Source organism: Choristoneura fumiferana, chromosome Z, assembly GCF_025370935.1.
Source record: "Choristoneura fumiferana chromosome Z, NRCan_CFum_1, whole genome shotgun sequence".
Taxonomy (NCBI): domain Eukaryota; kingdom Metazoa; phylum Arthropoda; class Insecta; order Lepidoptera; family Tortricidae; genus Choristoneura; species Choristoneura fumiferana.
In genome coordinates, this window is record NC_133472.1 from 26,842,946 (window position 1) to 26,863,585 (window position 20,640).

Genomic DNA, 20,640 nt, shown 5'->3' on the forward strand with positions numbered 1-20,640 from the left:
TTTTATTTGATTAACAATTACCCTAAAACTTAAAAAAAAATGTAAAAAATACAAAATTTCAAGAAACTGTTAACCATAGTCGCCGTTTGTATGAAAAACTAAATTTAACTTTACTTCACGGTCCTTTTAAATTGACATTTTAGGAGCTCGAGTGGATTGTACCTGAAATCTTGCGAGCCATGCAGTTGCGGAGGACATTCTGATATGTGCGACCCGGAGACTGGCGTTTGCATCGTAAGCTTTTAATTATAATTTGTTTATTTAAGGTTTTTTTGCATTAATAATATTATAAAAAAACAATTAACAGGCTAAACGTAACACATCTAAGCTAACCTAGAACTACCTTCATACCTAGTTAAACGTTGTCGAGCTTTTCTGCCACAGGCATCAATCCTAATAGCAATAGCAAGGGCAAATTTCTTGAGGCCAAAACCAAACGCTACAAATATTTAATTTGTTTATTTGTTTATTTTTTTATTTCTTTCTTTTATATTAAATTAAAATCGAAAATATTTAACAATCCAAAGAAAATTCGTAGGTATTTTAACTACCACAAATTATTAATATTTACATCATGTCCATTTGCTTTGCCCCAGATGATGAATTACGTGGATAATCAATGTACCTTTAATAAGCCACTATTTTGTGGTTGATCTACATAAAGTAGACCATGCATGAGCAAGTATCAACACTAATTTAGTTATCAACACATTCCCGCTTTCAGGATTGTCAAGACAATACAGCCGGATACAATTGTGAAGAATGTAAACCTGGATATGAACGTGACGCATATCAACAATGTGTCCCATCTCGTACGGTCCCGAGTAGCTGCAAGTAAGTAAACTGATCGCTAACACCCTGCAATGTTGTGACTCGATTATTTTATTTTATACTCAGTATTAATTCGTCCTAATGACAGTGTACCTATTAGGACTAGCGAGCCCTGGCAGTAGTATTGTAAAGCAGATCTCGTGCTGGTTACCAGATTCAGGGTTCCAGCAAGCAGCTATGTAGGTAAATCAAAATTGAATTGAGGCAAATGTAAAACTCGATCATTTACGTTCGCACGAATACGTGATCAATTTGGATTTTTTTTTACAAAGAAACGAATACTATAATAACGGAAAATAAACTTGAACCGTTGATGAAGCTGACAAGTTAATTATGAATAATTTTAGGCTTTAAATTTTTACTCATAATCATTTATTTATTTCTGAGTATATAGTATGATTACGTGAGTACGATTCTGATTAATATGACTCGGATCATTACGACAAATCATAATTATTTATTTATTTAACAATAAAAAATTACGGCATTATGTACAGTTAGAAAACCAATGCAATGTAAAATTCAAATGTAATGTTTAAAATTATAAGGTAAGTATCAAATGTGTGGGATGTAATTGAAATACGAATACTTCTTAACCATTAGCAGATAGGTAGGTACGACACGACGACGAGCCTAAAAACTATGTCCAAGAGACAAAACTATACTGATGTACTATGTACTGATTAATATTTTTATTTTCTTGATTAGTTGCGATCCACGGGGCGAAGCGGAACCTTGCGATGATCAGGACAACTGTAGGTGCAAACCAACGTAGAAGGCGAATCTTGTGACCGATGCAGAATTGGTACATTTGGACTTGATCAAGAAAATCCCGATGGCTGCACTCCTTGCTACTGTTCTGGAGTCACCAGAGATTGCGTGGAGACACCTAATTACAGCCGGATTGCAATTCCGGCTCCTATAATAGGCGAAAATTATGGCAATTACTCGATAACGGATTTGACTGCTAGACAAATTATCAATGATCAGTTCTCTCCTTCTGCTAGTGAAAGCGAGCTCACGTACATATTTAACTTTTTACCTAACGAAGAGCTGTTCTGGTCTCTACCTCAATTCACTGGTGTGTATTAATTATCATGTTTGCAATATTCTTTATCCAGTTAGCTTACATTTTCGGGTGGTAAAACTTTGTCCAAGGTCCGTCTAGATCATTTAAATTTTGATCCAGCTCAGTCGGTGGAATCACTGGCATGTGCGATATTTATTCTATCCCAACCCTTCAGGCTGGCAACGCATCCACAATCCTCCGGTGTTCCGGGCACCAGAGATGGAGGTGCTCACAACTTCTAGAGATACATTTACTCGTTTACTACCCTATTTCATATAAAATCAAGATGTTTGCTCACTAATGTAAGTTTGCAATTTATTTGGGTACTTGTTTTACATCTTTATTGTATGTGGTGGTAATCTTTTAAAAATATTTCACTAATCGAAAGCTACAATATTCTTGACTATTAATAGGTACGTACTAGGTCCAGAAATACTAGAAACTGATTATTGGTGTTTTTTTTTTAGGAAATAGGTTATTATCATACGGTGGAAACTTGGCTTTAACTCAAAGATTCGATTCGGAAAATATCCTTTAGAAAGTACTCCGGGCACAGACGTTGTTCTGTTTGGAGACGAAAATGCATTGTATTGGCCCAACAACCAAGCAATCCGTTCCGGAGAATCCTTGGTGAGTGTGGCAAAGACTTATTTAGGTACTTTAAAAAACAACAAAACCTCAAACCTCTTACCTATACTTATCTGGTTTTAACTTTGAACTGTTCAGTGTAACTTATGTTTTATAATTTTTGAGCAGATGCAATTAAAACTATGAAATAATGAAACATTCATATTGAAAGTAGAACGATCTGAGGCCGTATTGTATTTGTCTACCGCGCTGACTCGTAATTACATTCACCATTTCTCTCTACCCTCGTCGTATACCATGTTACAGAAAGAAGTGGTTGATTAATTTATTGAATCAGGCGTTCCTTTGCGGAGGTCCATATCAATGAACTAAAATAATTTCCTTGCTCACCCGCGACCTTACGATAGCTAAGCTTATGCAAAATATGCGTGTTCATGCAGTTCCTCCACCTCCACACTGTAAGAACACACACAAATCACACAAACCCATCTATCACCACCACCACACTACACTGACGCGTTTCGAACTCAACCACAGCTCATCTTCAGCAATGAGCAGGTAAATTTAGTTTCATCTCCCTTGCTACGGCTTGGATCTAATTTCAGCAATGGTAGTTAATAAAACATTCCTTGACAGTAAATAAATAAATAAAAAATCAAGGTAGTTTTGAAGGACGGTTTAAAAAAAAAATATTATATTTTGTGGGTATTTTTGTTTTGTTTCATAAAACGTATGAGGGTACTTGGGGAGTTACAGTGACAAGTTAAAACGGTGGTTGTGGTTCGTTAGTCTAACAACTGGTAGCATGGTGTACGGTTGTGTCACTCTGAAGATGAGCTCTGGTTGAGTTCGAAACGCGTCAGTGTAGTGTGGTGGTTTGTGTGATTTGTGTGTGTTCTTACAGTGTGGAGGTGGAGGAACTGCATGAACACGCATATTTTGCATAAGCTTAGCTATCGTAAGGTCGCGGGTGAGCAAGGAAATTATTTTAGTTCATAGAAGTGGTTGAAACAATTGCGATTCCAAGTGCGTTAAACAATAACTGACAATGATGCTTCTGTCTGCCTCCTTGCCTCATGCCCCATTTTGCGCATAAACTAAGTACTTGTTGTATTTTTAACCCGTAATTAATTTACGCTAAAGAGTTTAGATTAGAGAAAAAACAAAAAATACCCAATTTAATAAATTATATTTTTCTAAAATTTGGACTAAGACTACAATTTAAAGATTAAATGTATTCTTTTCAGAGTTATCGAGTGCCTTTAGTAGAAAGGGGTTGGTTCCTCCTCAATTCTCGAACACCGGCAAGCCGGAGCGATTTCATGTCAGTCTTGAAAAATTTGAAGAGTTCTAGTTAGAGCAACACTTACACGAAACCTTTTATCCACTTCTATTGCGGATGTGTCTATGGATACTGCTGGTGAAGCGTTTGGAGCAGCTTCGGCTAAAGGCATTGAGGTAAGACTTTCATTGGTTAACATATTTTCTGTAAAAAAATCCTTAGAACTATACCCTGTCTATTTAACAGAGTTAGCAAAGCATTCTCTCTGTTGCACTTTTGTATGCAAATGAAAGGGACAAGAAACTGTCAGTGGGCGTCAACAATCGCACGTCGATGGCGGGCTCGGCTTACATGCCGTTTGTTGGAAGTTGGAATATTCGTAATATTTCTCGTGATTTTTGTTTGTAGTTAGAGGCACCTCAAATAATTAACTTATTGATACTTAACATGACATTATCATGTCATGTTTATTCATATTTTAATCATAATTATGTAATTTACGAGCCAGGTAAAAATTAGTAACCAAAGATAAGCACTCGAAAGCGTCCGCACCGTACGAGAGACAGATGTTGACTAAATTTTGACAAGCATCTTGTGCCTGCGCATCGTCCTTATCGCTGACCAATTACGTGCATTCTCTGTTTTCTAGTACTAACTCTGTTAAATAGACAGAGTATAGGTACCTACACCCATATTATTTTTAATGCGTAGAATATGAATTTAAAATCATTGATCAATTTTACTTTGCAGAGCTGCAATTGTCCTCCAGGGTACACTGGCAGAAGTTGCGAATCATGCACACCCGGTTTCTATCAAAACAGAGACGTTGTCAGCAGTGTAACTGCAACGGACACAATTGCCACCTGACAAGCTATGGTGACGTTGTCTGCGATTGTCGTGCGCATTATTCGGGAGTTGACTGTTCCATTATAGGTATGTTGCAATGTAATTTTGATGTTTGGCATGAAATATTTATTTGTCGCATTTTTTGTGTAGGTATCTATTAAATAATATTAAATGTAGGTATAATTCAGTCTAATAATTATACTCTTCACCTCCTCTTTAATGCTAAAAGATTACCTACATAATTAAAAACATGACCGTAATACTTACAATAGATGTATAAAACTTACATATTTGTATAAAGTATTTTACGTATATAGCATAAAACTTTGTTTTTTATTTATATTATAACAAACAGGTGGTAATGCATGCATTATATATTTTTATAACACAATCAATAGGAGTAGTAATGGAACTGCACCCCATTATTAGCGAAAACTACGACGGTTTGAACCCTATGCGGAGAGTCACATTCACTTGCAAATACAGAGCTCCAGAGCCGCTGACAATACAGTTTTATTACGAGAGGAAGAGAATAAGCGCACCTAAACATTACAACACGTCAAAGTTGTACCCGGATGGCTGGAGGGGAGAACACGAAACGAAACTTATCTGGGATACGAGACATGTCGGAAAAATATTGGAATGTCACACCATTACTTCAAAAGGATTTACTCTCGGAGTGTTGACCTCTACGTTACCAGAGCCAGGTAGCTCTTAAACATGAAAGAGCTTTACCATCAATGTCGGATGTTTGATACTATTCATGCTTCAAGTAAAATGTTTAGCGCTCTCAATGTCGATGTGATTCTCCAATGATATATTTTGTACCCATTTGTTTGTGACTAACAACTTCGTCTCGCAGCTCCTTTTCACAATGCTACCGCCATGCTAATAATGCCTAAACGATACTACCTAAATAAATACCCTAACCTAATCAACAAAAAGTTGGGAAACCCCAACTTTGTCACTTCAAAGTTCATATCTCAACTATCATATCTCGGCTAAACCGATTTTAACGAAACGAATCTAAGAGCCATCGCTAAAAACCTGCTTTCAAATAATAAAACCGCATTAAAATTGGTCCACCCGTTTAAGAGCTACGGTGCCACAGACAGACAGACTGATACACACACGCAGACACACATAGCGGTCAAACTTATAACATCCCTCTTTTTGCGTCGGGGGTTAATAAAAAATATATAAATATAAATCACGAGCGCAGTCGTTCAACTAAATGTAGGTACTTGAAAATTGTATTAGTTAGTTTTATGCGTTGTATGTAGTAGAGGTACCTTAATTTATCCGGGTCAATAAAAAAAAATGCACAGTTAGTCGGGGGCCTGAAAGAAAAAAGTCATGAAGTTAAAAGTATGATCCATTCGCGACTTGCATCGGCATAAAGAAACTGTCCTTATCCTTATTTTATAATTTATTAGGTACAATATAAATTTACGCTGTTTTTGGCACTTGTGAACGATCGAGTCGTGGGCGGTCCTTCACTGTAAGTGGTACTCTTTAACGTTTAGAAAATTATCTATATATCATTTATTTTTATAACGTAATTTAATCATGTAAGTGGTATTAGAATAATGTATACGTGTTCTCAATGTATATTTTTTAGAGTTCAGATTATTCTGTGCTGTCTGCCAATCACTCTCAAACATTATTAAACAGTCATTTGGTCCTTTGTGTCCTCATTTTTATGAATATATTTAGTATTTATTTATTTAGCAAAAGCATAAAATACATAAGGCCTTATTCTAAAGTCTCTTACAATACAATATTATGTCAATAAAATAGTAGGAAATAAAGTTTTATGGACTTATACACTAAGTAATAATAGGATCACTTGCAAAATTTCACTATGAAATTGTATTGCTATCTAATTAAAAATTATTTTTATGAGAAAAATAATTTAACTGAGGCTGCAAGTGAAATTAGTTCTACACAATTTTGAAAGTTTTTCCTTAAGATTTAAATATATTGAGATAATTGGACAACCCAAAGAATTTTAATAGCCAATAAAAAAAACTTTACAATGGGAATGAGAGAGCGAAAATGAATCGTATTATTTCCTTATAGATGGAGAACCACAAGTAGTTCAAACTACTACAAACCGACCACCGCCGCCACAGTCTACAGTTACTGTAACAATTTCGAGCCCAACTATCAGAATTGAAAACGTGGGCGGCCAAGTAAACTTTACTTGCGAAGCTAGAAGCCGCATGATTCAGGGTGCTCTCCCCGTGAACTGGACTAAGGTTGATGGACACTTGCCGCAAGGACGAACGTACGTTGATCGGAACACCGGGGTACTGTACATCAGTCGAGTCCAAGTATCCGATAGTGGGACATACATCTGTCAAACAAGTGATGGCATTTCCACGGGACAGGCTATTGCATCTCTTACAGTTGGATGTAAGTAACTTTGTAGTAAATTATTTTAATTAATATAATTCTTTACCAACGTCACTTATGTACTAGAGTTTCAGAAAAGCCTATTTTTTAGTAATAATCAGTATTAGAACAGAAATATATTTATACGCTATAAGGGTCCCGTTTTTGCCAACTGAGGTACGAAACGTTAAAAAACCGACGAGTTCACGTATTTTAATTGAGCCTGTTTATCTGTTTCTTTACAAAACGATTTGTTCTCTTTCCATGCTTAAATTGGATAGTTTTACCTGACTGGATTTTTTACGCAAAAGGTGGGTAAATGGTAAAATAACATATTAGGTAAAATGGTAATATTTAAAACCTAAATTTGACTTTGTCAAATACAATCATACACTTTAATTTTTATGTTACAATGAAATAAGGTCCGCGATGACGAAGAATTGAGAATGCGATAAAACATTATTTTAATTTTACAGCAAATCCTATGACAATCCCCACTGTGTCGATACAACCTTCTGTAAACGAGTATTACGAGGGTGATAGAATCGAATTGGAGTGCGTTACTACCGGAAACCCCATTCCAAAAATCGTTTGGCAAAGAGCATCTGGACAGCCTTTACCTTTGGCAGTGGAGTATTATAGATCCTATCTTGTAATCCCCAAGGCTAGAGAAGAAGATTCCGGTGAATACAGGTATTGTTGAACATTAAATAATGAGCAGTTTATTTTTAATAAACATTATTGTACTATGATAATAAAGTTTAGTGATTAGTGACCAGTTTAATACATCAGTGTTAGTGACTGATGAAACTAGTAAAAGGTCCACTCCCAAAACAAAATCGCTGTTTCAGATGTATCGCAAGAAACACAGCTGGATCCAAAGATAGCATAGCTGCGATATTTGTGCGTCCCAGACCATTACGACCAACTCGAGACAGACTCACTATTTCGCCATCTACACCAAATGTTGTTGAAGGTCAAAGCACAAATGTTATTTGCACAGGAACAGCAAGTATACCAGTTGGCTCTATTGGATGGGTCAGGTAAATTAATGATAAACATTATTATAGTAATTTACGAACGAACTGTGAATAACACGTTACACGAGGTGTTCTACTTTTTTTGTTTATTTTCAGGCAAGACGGTTCTGAACTCGCTCAAAACGTGCGATCTGAAAATGGCGTATTATATATCGATGTGGCTCGGCTTGAAAACCAGGGAGTATATGTGTGCCAGACCACTTCTGAGCAGGCAGCGTCTGTGCCCATCCTCGTGACGGTCGTCCCTCTGTCCACACCAGCCCCCGGCGAAGCCCCCTCGATCTCCGTCAGCGTCGACAGTCTTAAAATACCAACAGGAGGCAGCGGGACAATCGATTGTAATCCTCAGGGATACCCGCAACCGTACATCAAGTGGAGCAAAGTAATCCTCATACATTATATCAAATTATAAATCTGGATTTTTGTTTGTTTGTAATTTGTAATATATTTATCTTTGTATTATTTTTGTTTATTCGGCGATAGGTATGTGCAAGATTATGTTTTGTCTTTACAGCACAATAACAATTTTGGACCTGGAACCAGTCAAAGAGGGAACACGTTAATCATTTCCAATGCACAAGATGAAGACGGAGGATATTACATGTGCACCGGATCCGTGGATGGAACTGTAGTCGCCAACACCTACGTAATGGTTGAGATTGAAAGTAAGATTGAAAATAACTTGCCTAAATAATTTTTACTTTTGTTGAAACAAAATAATTTATGCGCTGATCATTGGTTGCAGCGCGTATCCCGCCTAAGGTAGAAATATGGCCACAAGGGGAACTAGCTGTTACTCTTGGCGGTCAGTTTGAATTCCATTGTCGTGTATTGGCCGGCGTGCCGCCTCCCGAAATACTTTGGTCAAGAAGTCGCGAACGATCGTTGTCGCGGTCCACACACTTACAGCCTCAAGCAGTTTTGAAGTATGTACATATTCTATGCAACTATTTTTATATATTTCTAGGACCGCTCGGCTAACTTGTTTATTATTTTAGGTTCGAAAGAATTGAAGTCAACGACGAGGGAGAATATATTTGCACGGCCACTAACGTTGCCGGTCAGGCCAGCGCTAACGCTACTCTAAAAGTGAGATCTGTGCCAGAGATTACACTGACACCAGGATCTTTTATCGAAGCAAACCCAGGAGAACCTGTAGAAGTGCATTGCCGAGCAAATGGTTATCCCGAACCTATGGTATCAATTAAATGTAAGTCACACTAATCATGTCTTGGGTGATGTAATAGAGATATTTTATGATCTTTGAGGAATCACGAATATAATAAAAAAAAAATGTTGTGGCAGTGAGATCAGACGACCGTGAACTCGTGCCACCTAGCCCCGGGATCGCGTCACTGCGTGTCGGCGCGGCCAACGAGCGGGATGATGGCGACTACGTGTGCACAGCTGTCTCGGCCGCCGGCACCGTCGCGGAGCAGTTCACCATCCGCGTTGAGCGTGGCGATATCGGATTCGGACCCAACGGTAAGGCTGAACTCGCATGGGTAAAATTTCGTGACTTGCAGAGATCCAACTTGAATAATGACAAAATGACACTCGTCTGCTAGCTAGGCTGTTATATCCACACTTAATATTTCACCCATATTATCCCTGAGTACAACAAAATTTAAGAAATATACAAGCTAGTCTTGAACCTGAAAAATACTATTACATCGCGCAAGTTACTTTTAAGCCCTTGTCCTGGAACAACTGGCAAACCACTATATCCAGAACCTTAAAAGTAAACTTTATCAAGATTTAAGTAAACACTAAGCAACTTTTTTGCGATTTAGGAGAAGGCAGCGGAGAAACTGATTTTGATCCTTACGGTAATCCTGACCAAGATCAAAATCCTGAACAAGATCCAAATTATTATCCAGATCAACAAAGACCTACACCTTTACTCGCCATCGAAGGTCAAGACAGCACACTTGGGTAAGATTTGTAATTATTGGTTTTACCTACTATATGGATATCGTCATATTATGTGAAACAGACAAGTAAACCAGCTGTGTTTGTTTTTTAGATGCGACAGCTCTAATGGCTTATACACGGTGCAATGGGGTAGAGTAGGCCAACAGCTGCAACGCTATGCTCAACAGATCGGAAATGAGCTGATCATTCGTAATGTAAGTAATGATGAATCTGGTAACTCACTGATTTTTTTTTAAACAAAAAGAGATTTGTCTTATTCAAATAATGGTGGTGGCACAGTTGCATACAACATAATTAAGTAGTCCCAGATTCCAAAATGTGTTGCGCAATAGCAGACTTATAGCTTTGGTTGTTTTTTTATAGCCTTGATATGCTCATTTATCCGACATGATATGATTCGTTTAGCTATACCGCGTTTACCTATATACTACGCCTATATAGGATTTCCCACAGCTTTTTTTTTAACGCGACTGGATGGCAAATGAGCAAGTAGGTCTCCTGATGGTAAGAGATCACCACCGCCCATAAACATCTGCAACACCAGGGGTATTGCAGATGCGTGGCCAACCTCTAAGGCCTAAGATGGGATACCTCAAGTGCCAGTAATTTTACCGGCTGTCTTACTCTCCACGCCGAAACACAACAGTGCAAGCACTGCTGCTTCACGGCAGGATTAGCGAGCAAGATGGTGGCTACAGTCAATTTTGTAAACACCAGGATGCTCTAAAGGAATTGTATCTTCAGGTGATCTCATGCTTTGCGATATTTTCCTAAAAGGAGTAAAAATGGTGTTTATTGAATATTTATTTAACAATCTTCCAATCCTATTGTTACTTCTTCAAGATAGGGCAGATATGCTGGTTGTCGAGCTACCGATTGTAAACAATTTCCCCTAACCTTCTCTCTTTTGCGTTTAACCTTATAGCCATTACTACGTAAAACACGTTTTACCTGTACCTACCTATTAACTCCTGCGGGTGATGATGTGAAGACATGTAGATACCGATATGTGTGAGTGGGTTTTCGATAAGCCGTATGGCTAAGAATGCCGTCACTACGTATATCATCCATCACTTTCACATCAAGGAATGCTAGGGTCCAGCAGTGTTCGAATTCATATGTAAGCCACATTCTGTTGTGGATGTTGTTCATTAAGGTCTATAATATACTGTTTGACCTCAGCCCGTCCACCCTCAAGTATGCAGAATATGTCATCCACGTATCTTTTCCACATCCTGATCTTAAAAGGCGCAATGGCCATGGCCTTTTCCTCAAAAGGCTCTATCCATTAATTAGCTACTGCCGGAGCCACCGTGCTACCCATCGCCACCCCATCCACCTGTAGATAGTACTGCCCTTGGTAGATGAAATAGGCAGCAGAAAGACAATGCTTAGTCAAGGTCACAAGGACATTAACGGTATGATGTTAGCTAACAGTTTATTTTCAAGTACTTTGAGAAAATCTGTCACAGGCACATTAGTAAAGAGAGACTCGACGTCAAAACTAACCATAATCTCCCTCGCACTAACCACAGTGTCTCGAAAAATAATAACAAAGTGACGGGAGTCTTTGACATAGGAGTATGAGTTGGTTCTTCCACTCAGAGGATTGAGTACGTCACTTACATGTTTAGCTAATTCATAAGTAGGCGAATTAATTTGACTAACTATAGTTTTAAGCGGAGTATTGGCTTTATGTACTTTTGGCAAACCGCATACATTTCCGGCAGCTGTGCTATACGTGGACGCAATAAGAATTTATATTTGTACTCTTCAGAAAACTCCTTGCTACATTCTCTAATGATTTTAGTGGTCCGGGAAGACACATTGGCAGTTGGATTGTATTTCACCGGTTTATATGTGTTAGTGTCACTAAGTAACGAAATAATTTTTGTCCTCATATTCAGCGACATTCATAACCACAGTTGCGTTTCCCTTGTCTGCTCTAAGGATAAGTAAACAATACGCTCATGTCTAGTTATACTCTTGAGCAGCTTAGCATTCCGAAGAATAACCACTGTGTCCTGCCAAAAAACTTCCGCATCAGAGATGTAGAAGCTAGTCAACCCTTTGATACCATAATCAATATTAAGAAGTTTTAACCGCCCAGGCTAATTTGATAAACAGATAAAGATTTAAATGCGTGTGCACAGGCATCGAAGAGAGACTCTGGTCAGTACGAGTGCGTGCTAATCGACCGGCGCACGGGCATCACGCACAAGTCGGCGTACACGGAGCTGCTGGTGATGGAGCAGCCGCGCATCACGCTGCGCCCACCCACGCAGACCGTGCGTCCCGGACAGTCCCCCACCGTCGAATGTATCGTCGAGGGCGACGAAATCCAAGAAATATCTTGGAAGCCTGTCCAGAGGCCGCTGTCCAGGTATGTTATACCTCAGCATCGCTGAGCTACCAGCCCTTTCGGCTTTAAGAAACGCTATTGTGTACCTTATTGATACTTTTTTTATATACCGAATAAACATTTTCTTTTTTTATTTATTTTGCATACAATGCAATAGGTAGATAATTATCTACTTTAAATGCAATAAAGAGGCATTAAGCTTGAAAATTGGTATCATGTTTCAATATTAAATGATATTGTAACGGATAACTCACGTCTTAAATCGAGTTTAGCTCGACATGTTTCGTAGCCCAAATACCCGCATTTTTATCGTCATTTTTATTGTCACTGTCTGATGTGGGGTAGCACACAACACTAACAACATCGCTCCGTAAAGGCATGTTCACACCAACCACAACAGTGACAATCAAAAGAAATTAAAAAAAAAGTAAAACCTCCAAAAAATAAAAAAATAACAAAATGTCAAATGTAGGATCGATAGAAACCCATAGTATTGTAGGTGAGGTAGACGACTATTTTTCCATTCCTGCTGGCTCGTGCTGAGGCACCGACTTCGAGCTAGTAGGTACCTACCTAGAAAAATATTTTCAAGGGTTTTGTAGTCGGTTCCATTTTTTATTTTTTTATTTTTTTGGAGTCGGTTTTACTTTTTTGTTAAAAAAATTCTTTATTTCTCACTTTTTAATGATTCCTAGCCAAAGTACATCCCACAACGATTCCATGAAACCCAAACGCGGCTTACTTCCGTTGTTTTATAACAGAGTTCCGTTGCCTACCTTCCGGCTTCAGCATCAGATCAGATGCAGATCATATTATTATTATTACTTAGATTTGACGATTTCCATTGGTCATCTACGGTCTTCTTGATCAGGTCCAGTTTACCAAATGATACTTTCCGAATGTAAATGCTTATCTTAATGGTAACAATGCCAAAATCGCCGTAGGTGTGTCTATAAAATTTAAGGTTTGCCCTCGATTTCCCTAGGATCCCATCATCAGCTTAATTTGGTGACAATGGGACCACCTCAGAAGATTACCCTTTCGAATAATAAAATAATTTTGAAAATCGGTCCACAATTTGACTGAGTAATCGGCGAACATAAAACCTCCTCCTTTTTTGAAGTCTGTTAAAAATAACGATAAAAATGCGGGTAGTTGTGCACCGGTGTTAGTTTCGTCGGGCAGTCGCGTGAGCAGAGCAGTGGCGCTTAGTGCGCGTGTTGCGGCAGCCGCCGAGTCGCGTGCTCCTGAGAACAAGGGCTACGAAATAGCCCGAAAAATGTCGAGCTAAACTCGATTTAAGACGTGAGTTATCCGTTACAATATCATTTAATATGAGCTCACGGTAGTTTCATGTTCAAAATTCATATTTTTTGCGTTTTCTGTCTCGATACTAGCGTTATTGTGATCAAGACATTTAAATGAAGTGTAACAATATAATTACCAACATACACATATATTTTTTTACTTTCATTAGACGCGTGCAGACCCGAGGTTCCACCCTCATTTTCCGACAGATCGAAGTAGAGGATGCCGGAAGATATGAGTGCTTCACCAAGAACAGGGTAGCTAATGCCTCAGCTGTTGCTCAAGTCATCGTTAGCGGTATGTTATCTATGAAACGTTCTCTGTTAGATTATCTATGTGTAAAAAATGTAGTTAAAAATGAATCGACCTTCAAGTTAACGATAAAAGCACTTAGGCACCTAAAATATACAATGTTAGCAACACGATACTCTGTTACCCACATTCGTGGAGCTTTTTGCCACCATGTGCACCTACACTTGTACAGGTTGCACAAAACAATCTATGCATATTTACATAGAACCACTGGTCGTCGTTTATTTTGCTATTCACTTAGGTATACAGCAGATTACCACCAAACCACCACTAACCTGTTTGATCATTTTATGAACACAACTTCTTGCATTCACTTCACTACTAAAGTATGCCTGTAATGAGTTCATCTGATCGCATGTCACGACGGCTATTCATATTCGTAGACGAGACCGACCTCGCGGCGGTGGAGTCGCACGATAACGAACAGGTGGCGAAGGAAGGTGCCGTCGTGCGGTTCAGCTGCAACGTACCGCCGCAGTCACGGCTGGCCGTGCGTTGGACCAAGAACGGCCAGCCGCTGCCACGCTCCGTGCTTCAGCTCGCCGATGGCTCCCTCTTCATTAGGCTTGCTAAGAAATCTGACAGTGGTCACTACCTCTGCACTATCAGGGACCAATACGGAAGACAGACTAGCAATTACATCAACCTCCACATAGAGGGTCAGTGCCAATACTAGCAATAAAAAAAACACTATGTACTTTCGTAGTTTCAGCTTAAAACTAGTTAAACTGAAAAAAACAGCCTTTACTAAATTTTTAAATACGCTTTAAACGCCATGCTAAATCTTTTTGAATAACCCAGGCATGTTTAGATCGTTTCTTTGAAGCCATAGTTGTTCTTCTTCTTCTTTAATATTTTCTTCATTCCTCTTAATGGCGTAGTTTCTAACGTACTGTCGGCCTCATATATTTGACTGGCTATTCGTGCAAACTATGACGTTAATGAAGATTCACGAATGGCCAATTAAGTATGTTCACATCCTTTCCTTTAGTAACATTATGGCAGTTTCTTTCTACCTACCATGTAGTAGGTATAATGACGAAAAATTTATTGTATTGTGATAATTATTTATATTTTGTTCCCCGCTAACGAAGATGTTGAGTGCTTGAAACCGAAGTTCCGTTGTGTTGACGGATCTAATTGCATTGACGAGAAACTCCTTTGCGATGGATCCGCGGATTGCATGGATAATAGCGACGAAGACTGTATACTATCTGAGGAGCAGCAGTCAAATACACTGTCGGAGTATCCCACACTTACCGGTAATACAGGTGCGGGTGTTTTTGGCTTGTTTGTGGGGTGTGTCCATTTCGCAGTTTGGGACCAAATATACCTACTGTATTATATTTTTGTTATGTGTAAAGTGACTAAATAGCAAAAGACTGCCTTATTTGTTGATTCACATTGCAATGTTAATGTCAAGTACTTGTTTTATGATGATACGGATTATGTATTATTGTGTTGTACTTATTATGTTACATGTAAGATTTGTACCTACATATCAATTTATTTAAGGAAAGTATGATGTTAGACATGAGAACTATCTACCTATGATGTGTTAACAGGAGGTTAATTATATGTTAGTTACCTACCTACATATTATTATGCAACACTGCTATATTAATTATTAAACTTTACCCGCGGCTTCGCACACGTTATCTATTAGATCCGCAATTGAATTGAAATTACGGGATTTTACTAAATTATCATGGGAATTCCCAAAAATTACATATTGAATTTTGTCAAAGTTGCTGATAAAACGCTAATTTTCATGTCTTTAATTTTAGCGGTTGAAATTTTGAAATTTTATGCTAGAATATCGGAAAAAATATAATGTTATGCTACTCGTACATACCAAATTTCTTCCCAATTCGAGGAGCCTTTTTATCGTGAAGGTGTAACAAACAAAAATTCCTGTGAAAATTCCTTAAAATTACATCGAGGTTTCATTGACGTTAAATTAAAAACAGCCTTGTCAATTTTTTGTGACAAATTGTTGTTTGTGCCCAGCGGTTGAGATTTCGAGATTTTATCCCGATCCCGTAGAAATATTGGGATGAAAGTAAGCTATGTGTTATTTCATACGTCCAGCTACCATACCAAATTTCATCCAAATCCATCAAGCTGTTTTAGCGTGAAGGCGTAACAAACATTCACAAACTTTCGTAGAGTTTATTATAGGATTGGTAGTAAAAAGTAGGATGCCCGCACATGATTACATGGGAATGTAACATACTCGTAACAGGCTGATTATTTTCTAAGATCCGTGTTTTTCTTTAAATATTTTGCGTATCTTCCATTTAGCATGTAGTCTCTCGGTCTTCCTTGCTACAATCTACAACTAACATACCTTTTTTGAACATTATCTTTTTTTTTCACTTTTAAGTGTAGTAAGATTAATCCGCGAACAGAATCGAATTTAGAGTATCATTCATTACTAAGATACCAACACTTATTATTATTTTTTAAAGATATTTTCTGTGTATCGAAAAATGTTAGTCCAGTAGTTGTCCATTTAGTGAAAGTTCTTTAATGTATCTAATAAAATAAATTGCATTACACTCATAGGTTGCTCAGGAGATTTTTACTATCTTACCTACTATTTTTAACAATTTCAAAAAAGGGAAAAAGGTCCATATGTTAGTCTATAACGTGTGTTTTTTTTCTTTGTTATACATTTCTGAACATTAATATGAAAAGCATTATCTGCATAGGTACTCTACTAATTATAACGTTGTGCCTAAACCAATATTCTGATCGTTAACTGGAAACAGTGGTTTCTTTCACAATCCTTATTTTTCAGAGAGTGAAACTACTTAAACATCTTATAAAATATTGTATTCATTTTAAGACTGCCTAGGCACATATTTTATTACAGTACCTACCTACATTATGCATACACATTTCTAAGGCATTGAATCGATAAAAAAAATTCGAAATATGTAGTACCTACCCTAATATATTAAACGAGATTTACCTTTTATAAGCGCTTAATTTGTCGCATGTGTTAATTATTAAGCCATTTGTCGTACGTCCACTGTTTGGTTGTTAACTAAATAACAAAATATGTTTCTGTGAAGCATGTGGGGATCAAATCGATTTTAATGAATTTTCGAACAAATATTCTACGTAACTATGCAGTTTTCGCAAATGCAGGTAAGTAGGTATGCATGTTTTATGTGTGTAATGATAAACTGGTACTGGTAATGGTAAAAGTGTGTCTAGCTAACGCCCTCACGAGTATGCGCATGCCTGCTTTGTTACATATGACCATAACACTAAAATTACTTTTCAGATAAAATAGAAAATGGAATTCTCATAGCAATCACACAATTAACATGACATAAGTATATTAATGGCATATATAAAAGCTTACTCTTGCCCCTTAGCTAAGTTCTATTATTATAAATTATCCTTTGTAGTACTTACTACAAAAATATACCTACCTCGCATTATAATAAATTTTATTATTATAATTATTTAAGGACCTCATCAGCGCTGTTTTGTTTACTGTGAAAATCGCATATAAGTTACTGTTAAAAATTCAGTTTTAAAAGAAGCTTTTTTGCGGACTGTACTTTTTGTTGACTGTAATTGCATTGTCATCTAAACTAAATATCCGTACCAAATTTCAAGTCGGTAGGTACTATTAATCATTGAGGAGTTCTCTCCTGCGGAGACGATCCTGGCAGGACCACCAAGATGTCACTATTAGATTGTTGTATTGCCACCAAATTTACATAATTATGCCAAATTTAAAGTCAATCGGACCGCTGAAAGTGGGTCAAATTTAGCTTCCAAGATTTGACCCAAACAAATAAATAAATAAACAGGGCAAGCTAAAGAAAAGCTTGTAACTAGAAATAAAAATAAATAAATACTTAAACTACTTATTGCAGAGTATTAAACAGGATGCGAAGGTTTTTTCTTGCATTGATACTAGGTATTTTTTAAATAAATATTTTAATATCTTACGTTTCATAAATTATTAAATCAACATAGGTACTTTTATTTGGGTACTCTTCTATAAATATCCAATAGTTAGTAAAATATTAAATTGTGTGCTAATAATTTGCATAACCTGTACTACCTCTTCTTTGGGCGTTGTTTTGGCAAATCATTTTATCGAGCCAAGATGACGGAGATTATGATAAACAAGCCGTGTAGACAATGTAAAATCGTGTACAATCAGTTATAAACATTACAAATTTTATAGGACCTCGGGAAGTTGCTCCAGCGTTGGTAACTATCGAGCAGCCAAGACGGCAATTCGTGGTCGGCGAAAACGTGGAAGTCATATGCAGAGCTGCCTCCCGCGGAGTCCGCGTTAGCTGGGAAAGATATAACACCAGGCAACACGTCGAACAACGGGTTAGTACCTACTAACTACTAAAGTTTAGTAATGACTGGCAAAATGTAATGGCCTTCCTGATTACCGTTTTACTTGACAGCCCTATGGAGATGGTTCAGTGCTGATACTGAACAGCGTAGCGGAATCAGATGCTGGCGTGTATCGGTGCACTGGAACGGACTCAATGTCTTCATCTTCCGACGATTTCAATCTCGAAATACAGCCAGGTAAAATAATATAATACATGAAATTCTCGTGTCGCAGTGTTTGTTCACCGATTTTATGAAACATACACTAGTACATATTATTCATACTTCTACGCAGACGAAGTCGCGGGCGACAGCTAGTAATTTATAAGTATTATAACTGAACAATATGATAGGTATAATACTGGTACACAAATTGAACACGTTTAAACTTACAAATTTGTTAGTTCTGTAATCTTTTTAAATAAATCCAATGTACAAATCGAACTCGGAACCTTTTGCAAGACACTGTTTAAACTAAAACAATTGCTTTATAGGTTCAAGTGCTCCTTTTTATCCAGAGAACAGAAGAGACGAAACCTATACAGCTAGACTTGGCGATCGAGCAATCATTCCTTGCCGGCATAACCTTGGACAACCTGTGTCATATGAATGGAGAAGCGAATTTTCTTCACTTCCACCAGATGTCAGAAGCAATGAGGTATACTTCAAATAACTTGTAGTGTAGTATCTATGAATGTTCGTTCAACATTACGTGAAAAAGAAGTGTGTAGTTCGTGTGTTGTCGAAAATTGTGGTGCAAATGACTTCTGTTTTTATACGTGCGGAAGATTCCAATATGCTTGACTAGTTGAATATCTGTATATTTTAAATTGTTTAAGATGTGTATTTCATGAATCGTATTTTGCAGCCAAACTTATACCTGCAACAAGTCAGTGAAGCGGACGCTGGAACATACATTTGCACCGTCAGCAATGGCCGCACTCGGGAAGTATCGCGGGTCGTCTTGCTGGTAACCGGCGTGGTCCCCATGTTTAACGGAAACAGTTGGCTGGCCATGAAAAGATTAGAAGATGCTTACTTGAACTTCGACATTGAAATTTCCTTCAAACCTATGGGTAAACAACATTTATATTTAGACGACCAGATGGCCTAGCGGTTAGAGAACCTGACTATGAAGCTTGAGGTCCCGGGTTTGATTCCCGTGTCGGGGCAGATATTTGTATGAAAAATACGAATGTTTGTTCTCGGATCTTGGGTATTTAATATGTATTTAAGTATGTATCTATCTATATAATTATATTTATTCGTTGCTTAGTACCCATAACACAAGCTTTGCTAAGCTTACTTTGGGACTAGGTCAGTTGGTGTGAATTGTCCCGTGATATTTATTTATTATTTATATTTTTATTCAAATTAAAAAACATACATCGTAATCCGTATTCTATTATTATTAATTTATTTTCAGATTCCAACGGTTTGATTCTATACAATAGCCAAAATGAAGAACGCAATGGAGATTCTATTGCCCTGCAACTTGTTGATAGTGTTCCTCAAATGGTTCTCGAAGTGACCGGTAGCACGCTCATCGTGAAAGGAGACCGGCCGCTGCGCCTGAACACCTGGCATACCGTGCGTATGAGCAGGATGTATGCTAAAGGTACGAATTCATTGGTGTCAGGATACAATTATACTAGACTACCTACTACAGGACAGGTGATCCCCCTGTTTTTTTTTATCTTGCATTTCGTTGAACTATCGTATTGCTAATAAGAACAAATAATGTTAGACACTTATAATATTTATAGTGTAAAAAGAACATACTATTGCTTATACTTATGTATACCTTTTTAGGACGTTCGGACTAGTTTTGGCCTTTTCAGAAAACCTCATTATATTCAGTAATGAGTTTGTTCACTATTAGTGACTCTATCTATTGATAGAATAGCACTACGTCTAAATGGTAGGTACTACGTGTGTGGTATCGGTCGAATCGCTTATACCGAAACAACGGTAATCAAAATGTGCTAATTGCGTCCTTTGCATGGAGCAGTGCGGTGTGTGCCCCCGTTGCGAACGCGTTCATCCCTAATAAAGGTCTTCCGAAATGGTCGAAACTAGTCGTATCTTTCTCCACCCTTAATTTTTATTGTGAGTCGAGCTGTTTTTTTAATAATGTAATTTAATGCCAAATTTAAATCCCACATCATTGGTTATTACAATAAACATAATATTGTAATAAACCAATGATTTAGGATTAGGATAAATTACCTACCTTGTGAATAATAAAAATGTAATTTAACAGAAATGAGGGCTATCGTTTTTTGTCTTT

At 37.5% G+C, this 20,640-nt stretch overlaps 2 protein-coding genes across 2 annotated transcripts in view; both read left to right on the top strand.

Annotated features, from left to right (window-relative positions):
- Nucleotides 1-20,640, top strand: part of LOC141432877 (basement membrane-specific heparan sulfate proteoglycan core protein-like) — a 240,521-nt gene that overhangs the window by 209,640 nt on the left and 10,241 nt on the right. The window contains exons 49-64 of the mRNA XM_074094693.1: nucleotides 8,150-8,435; nucleotides 8,568-8,718; nucleotides 8,799-8,979; nucleotides 9,052-9,263; nucleotides 9,359-9,538; nucleotides 9,847-9,988; nucleotides 10,080-10,182; nucleotides 12,142-12,371; nucleotides 13,828-13,955; nucleotides 14,354-14,629; nucleotides 15,065-15,241; nucleotides 18,187-18,341; nucleotides 18,422-18,548; nucleotides 18,845-19,008; nucleotides 19,219-19,426; nucleotides 19,777-19,968. Coding sequence (XP_073950794.1) covers nucleotides 8,150-8,435; nucleotides 8,568-8,718; nucleotides 8,799-8,979; nucleotides 9,052-9,263; nucleotides 9,359-9,538; nucleotides 9,847-9,988; nucleotides 10,080-10,182; nucleotides 12,142-12,371; nucleotides 13,828-13,955; nucleotides 14,354-14,629; nucleotides 15,065-15,241; nucleotides 18,187-18,341; nucleotides 18,422-18,548; nucleotides 18,845-19,008; nucleotides 19,219-19,426; nucleotides 19,777-19,968 — 2,912 coding nt within the window. The remainder of the gene's footprint in view (nucleotides 1-8,149; nucleotides 8,436-8,567; nucleotides 8,719-8,798; nucleotides 8,980-9,051; nucleotides 9,264-9,358; nucleotides 9,539-9,846; nucleotides 9,989-10,079; nucleotides 10,183-12,141; nucleotides 12,372-13,827; nucleotides 13,956-14,353; nucleotides 14,630-15,064; nucleotides 15,242-18,186; nucleotides 18,342-18,421; nucleotides 18,549-18,844; nucleotides 19,009-19,218; nucleotides 19,427-19,776; nucleotides 19,969-20,640) is intronic.
- On the top strand, nucleotides 147-2,424 carry LOC141432870 (netrin unc-6-like). The gene is made up of 4 exons (XM_074094679.1): nucleotides 147-234; nucleotides 725-834; nucleotides 1,540-1,912; nucleotides 2,368-2,424. The coding sequence occupies exons 1-3, from the start codon at nucleotides 205-207 to the stop codon at nucleotides 1,604-1,606; spliced, it is 207 nt and encodes a 68-aa protein (XP_073950780.1). The 5' UTR covers nucleotides 147-204; the 3' UTR covers nucleotides 1,607-1,912; nucleotides 2,368-2,424.

Excerpts from the sequence above, each read along its gene's own strand:
- LOC141432870 (XM_074094679.1), top strand. The coding sequence starts at position 205 with ATGTGCGACCCGGAGACTGGCGTTTGCATC. Across the intron at positions 235-724 it reads CGGAGACTGGCGTTTGCATC|GATTGTCAAGACAATACAGC; the intron begins GTAAGCTTTTAA and ends TCCCGCTTTCAG. Across the intron at positions 835-1,539 it reads ACGGTCCCGAGTAGCTGCAA|TTGCGATCCACGGGGCGAAG; the intron begins GTAAGTAAACTG and ends TTTCTTGATTAG.